Source organism: Blennius ocellaris, assembly GCF_963422515.1.
Source record: "Blennius ocellaris genome assembly, chromosome: 18".
Classification (NCBI taxonomy): Eukaryota; Metazoa; Chordata; class Actinopteri; order Blenniiformes; family Blenniidae; genus Blennius; species Blennius ocellaris.
The window spans coordinates 18,137,485-18,142,224 of NC_137667.1; the positions used below are offsets into that span (position 1 = coordinate 18,137,485).

At 46.0% G+C, this 4,740-nt stretch overlaps 1 protein-coding gene across 1 annotated transcript; it reads right to left on the bottom strand.

The window, feature by feature from the left end:
- Positions 1-4,353, bottom strand: LOC308143574 (uncharacterized protein; the record flags this gene model as incomplete). Its single annotated transcript, XM_080514436.1, has 3 exons — positions 1-635; positions 1,296-1,571; positions 4,218-4,353. The coding sequence occupies 3 exons, from the start codon at positions 4,351-4,353 to the stop codon at positions 1-3; spliced, it is 1,047 nt and encodes a 348-aa protein (XP_080370562.1).
- Positions 4,354-4,740: the final 387 nt, after the last annotated feature.

Sequence of the window (4,740 nt, forward strand, 5' to 3'; positions counted from 1 at the left end):
TTAAAAACCCGCACTGCTGCCAAACTGGGCCTCGTGCAGGAGCTGCTGCATCTTGGTCCGGAGCCACGACTGCTTCTCGGGCGCGAGCCGCCTCATGGCCGGCGCCAGGCTGAGCAAGAACATCGTCACATCGTCCCTCTGCTCCACGCTCTGGGCGTCCCGCGCCTCCGCCCGCCGCAGGAACTCCTCCAGCAGCGCCTCCACACCCCTCTTCTTCGCCCAGCTGGGCCGGGTCGGGGAGTCCGGGCGGCACTCAGCCTCCATCACCTCCTCCACCTCGTCGTCCTCCTCCTCGTCCGACAGGACCACCTGCTTCGCCTCCTCCTGCTGCTCCATCTTCAGCCGCAGCGAGTTCCACGACGACGACGACGGCGGCTGCTGCTGCTGCGGCGGCTGGCCGGAGGAGTGGGAGGAGGCCAGCGACGAGGCCAGCGAGGTGACGGAGTGCAGCACGGTCTCCAGCAGGTCCTTCATGTTGCCGTGCTGCTGCGGGCTCTCGTCGGCGGGGGTGCTGTCGTCAGAGTTCACCTCCAGCTTCGCCTCTTTCAGTCTGAACGCGTCCAAGTGCCCAGAGGACGACCGCTTCCTGTGGGTGAAGTCGGAGGACGTTGTGGTGGCGTCTGCCACTGCGAAGCCTGAAGGACGACAACGTTCACATTGTCAGCTCTTATTTCATCTTCTTTTCATAACAGCTATTTTTTTTTTCTATTTTCACTTGAAAACGTCTGGTGAAAATAAAGAGGTCATATTATGCTAAATTTACTTTCTATTACTATTTTTCCAACAGTAATTGTCCCCACATCTGGATTGATACCCAGAAGTCAAGAAAGTGTGTCCTCTCTCTCGCCCTGGCTTGTTTTTTTTTTTTTTTAAGTATGTTGCTCCAACCAGCCAATCAGAAATCAAGTCCTATATAGTGTCATCAGGGGTTTAGCCAATCACAATCAAGGTAGGCCCTCCCTTTGACTCCTCCCACAATTGGGCGTCTCTACTCTGGCACATGGCACCACGAGAGGAAGTACTTCCTCTTCTCAAGATGGGCATGTGTGGGCGGAGCCAGTGCAGCTCACACAGACACAGCAGATTCTGAATGCAACTCCTATGATCCAATATTCAAATGGAGGAAAACCTGGATTGGGACAAATAAACTTTGAATCCAATGTTTTAGGACCAGTGAGACCATGAGACAGTGTTGAAAAGCTGTGGAATATGACTTTTAATTAAAGTCTTGTCTTCGTTCCCCCTCTGCATTCGTCGTTTTTTCTAAAGCCAGACATTCAGCGTCGTTGATTCACCGTAGCTCTCGTCGTCGTCGCTCCTCGTGTCCGTGGTCGTGCTGCAGCCCACCAGCTCGGTGGCGTGGAGGTGGGAGGGCTGCGCGTCCAGCGCCCAGCCGTTGGTGCCGGCCGCCCGGGCGTCGATGAACGGATTGAGGAAGGCCAGGATGGACGAGTATCTCCAGGGGCGGTAGTTGAGGAGCCCGATCCCGCTCTCTCGCCTCTCCTTCTCCCGCTGCCGCTCCCGCCGGTGCTGGTCTCTGAGCGTCTTCCACTTCCTCCTGCACTCCGATTCTGAGCGGACACCCAACACAATGATGTTCTTCAGGTCATTCAAGTAGATTGGATAGATTTATTCAGAGTTATGTGCCACCATGTGCCCCCCCCCCCCCCTCAGAGGGGGTCTCCCTCTATTCTCCATCCTTTTCATTCTGATTGGTTGATGTACTCACAATTTCCGTTTTCTATTGACTTTTCAAAGACTGCAATAAAGCCTGGCTATTGCTATATTAGGACCTCTTTATAGATCGATAGACAAGTAGAAGAAAATGAAGAAAGGTAGAGAGAGACACACAGAGCTCAGGAAAGTGTGTGTAGGAGATAGATATTAACAGAATAGAAATGTATAGAGATAAAAATAAGAGGCTTAGAAAGACAAAATGTTGTGTAAATGTGAAATGCCCTCGTTGGAACAGACTAAACACAGGAAGTGTTTTGGCTGCTAAAGCCAGTTTAAGTAGCAGCAGCTCCATTTCAGAGCATTTTTAGGCAGCGAGTCTCCAACCGTCACTTAGACTATCAATTTTCGAAAATGAGGGACAAAAAAATAGCACATAGTTTGCTCAAAGCCATTTTAGACTTGCAATGAGGCCAATCTGATCCAGAATTACCAACCTCATCCACGGATCGGAAATTTCCGATCCAACCCCCAGAGATTTCTGATCCATGAAGCCTCGTCTGCTTTACTGTTGCTGAAATGACTCGACAGCGTTTCCCTGCCGGCTGCTCTGCTCGCTGGCTCCAAACTGTGGAAAGGATTTCCTGAACGGAGGCGGATCTGAATGAGATGCCGAGTAATGAGTTAGGAAATCTATTCCACAGTTTGCAGCTAGCGAGCAGGCTAACATTGTAGCACGGTGCTATCCAACGTTTCATGACATGTCATTCATCCAAACACGCTGTTTGGATGAATTTTACGCTCAAAACACTGCAAAGCAACGTGCAATGTTTGCAAAGCTGTTGTACAGGCAAGCGGCTCCCTGCCGCCAGACGTCAACATTTTAAAACGGCAGCTCGCCAAACAGAATGGCGTTGACCGCGGCATCAAAACAATGAAAAGCTGCTCCTTCATGGTAGCAGGCAATTCACACCTTTAGGAAGTTGCGTTAGAACTGGAAAAATTGTAGTTTGTGCTGTGTTGATAAATAATTTCTCCAGATTAATAAAGTGATTCTGAGGTTTTAAAGATATAACAAATTTATCATGAGATGATGACATCACGCACAGCCCACGTTGTCCAAATGGAACAAGAATAGTTTGTACTGCTTCCTTTTCTGACCTTCTACTAACCTCAAGTTGTCTTCAGAGAGAATACGTGCATACATTGGTACATGCCATACTTTACTGTAGAGAGGAGTTTATTATCTCATATAAAATCAACAATAATGATAATAATAATATTAAAGCAAATTGAGCTCTGGTATCGGAATAGTATTGGTATTGGCAGACATCTAAATTCAGGTATCATGATCGAATCGGAAGTGAAAAAACATAGATCGGTGCTTCCCTAGTTTAAACGACTTTGGGCAAGCAGTGCACTCCTCACTGCACACTGCCGTAAAGTGGTACCGGCGTTGTGGCAGTTTTATAAGTACTCATGCCTGGTATTGAGCCAGTATCTGATATATATGCATCCAAACTCAAAACCAAAAGATGAGGCAGAAAACAGAAAGGACAGCTGAGGAGAATGGAAAAATATCCAACAGCATACAGAGTAACCATAACAACAAACAGGAAGCATCAAAAATAAAACTAAAAGAACTTAGAGACACAAAACAACAAAAAATGAAGACCCTGTTTATACGTTTCAAATGACAACACATTGTTGTTATTGTCCATTTACCCGCACATGTGCAGAAAAATTATTTACTACATATGTAGTACACATGTGCAGTATTTCAGAAAACCTGCGCCCCCCCCCCCCCCCCCCCCCCCCCGTTTCCAAGGAGACGGAATCTGAATCTTCAGTGACTCCGAAAACCATTACAGTGTAAACAGACCCACAAAATGTAACCGATGTTTTGTTTTCAGTAAAGATGTTGTTGTGTAGACAAGGGCCTTGAATTGCCAATGAAGTGATATTTAATTTTAAAACATAAATAAATCAAGGCAGATAACACACAAAATAGTAGTGCATATAAAAACTGAAAAATACACAAAACTAACAAACAAGCCCATAAAGTGATGGAGAGAGACGTCCAGATAACCAGATAAAATACAAAAAATCCAAAAATACACAAATGGATTTATGGATGGATGCAAAACAACCTTATTGAGACAAAATAACAAAGTTAAAGTAAAGCACCACAATGAACAACACGATAAAATATGGACATAAACCAATTCAACACAAGCTAGGCCACAAAAGTAACTAGTATATAGAGGAATGAAAAGCCATTAAAGACACAAATTGACCCAGAGTGATGCCAAAACAAATCCAACCACAGAGTGGAACCAATAAGCTTCGTGGAGGAAGACCACTGGGGAAGATATTGAGCGACGGACTGTTTTGATCTTCTCTCTTTGTTGATAAAATGTTGGGAAATCTATATTTATCGAATATTTCTCAATATCTGCTCCATGTGAGTGATTCGGGTCAGCTCCCGGTGGTTCCTAACGCGACAGTTTGGTATTTGTTCAGTAAGAACCGGAGGCACTCACCGGGGACCCCCACCAGCTCCGCCACTTGCCTCCACGCGTCGCTGCGCATGTTCAGGTCCCGGTAGGTCAGCGAGTTGGAGTCGTACAGGCTCGGGAAGCCGGACACGGCCATGATGAGTTTATACTCCATGTTCATCGCTGTTTCAGTCCCGGAGCCGAAGCAACGGCCGCTTGACAGCAGATTGCGGATAAACCACAGGGGACAACACGGAGAGCTGGGGGGACTTCCGGTTCCGGCGCGTCACAACTTATTTGAATAAACAGAACGAATCCCACACTCTTGTTTTTGTTTTAATGTTCGCTTTATTTAATCATTTATTTTAAGTGATTCTCATGAAGATTTAATAGGCGTTTATGTTTACAATATCTACTGCAACCTGTTTATGATACTTTATTCATCAATAGTTATCTAGTTTATGAATTAACTTTCAGTATGTTCTTTTTTGTTTTTTTATATATGGACCTGTGTCTGCAATAATAAAGACAGACTTGGAAAAACTCACATTTAGAACAAAGCTCACTT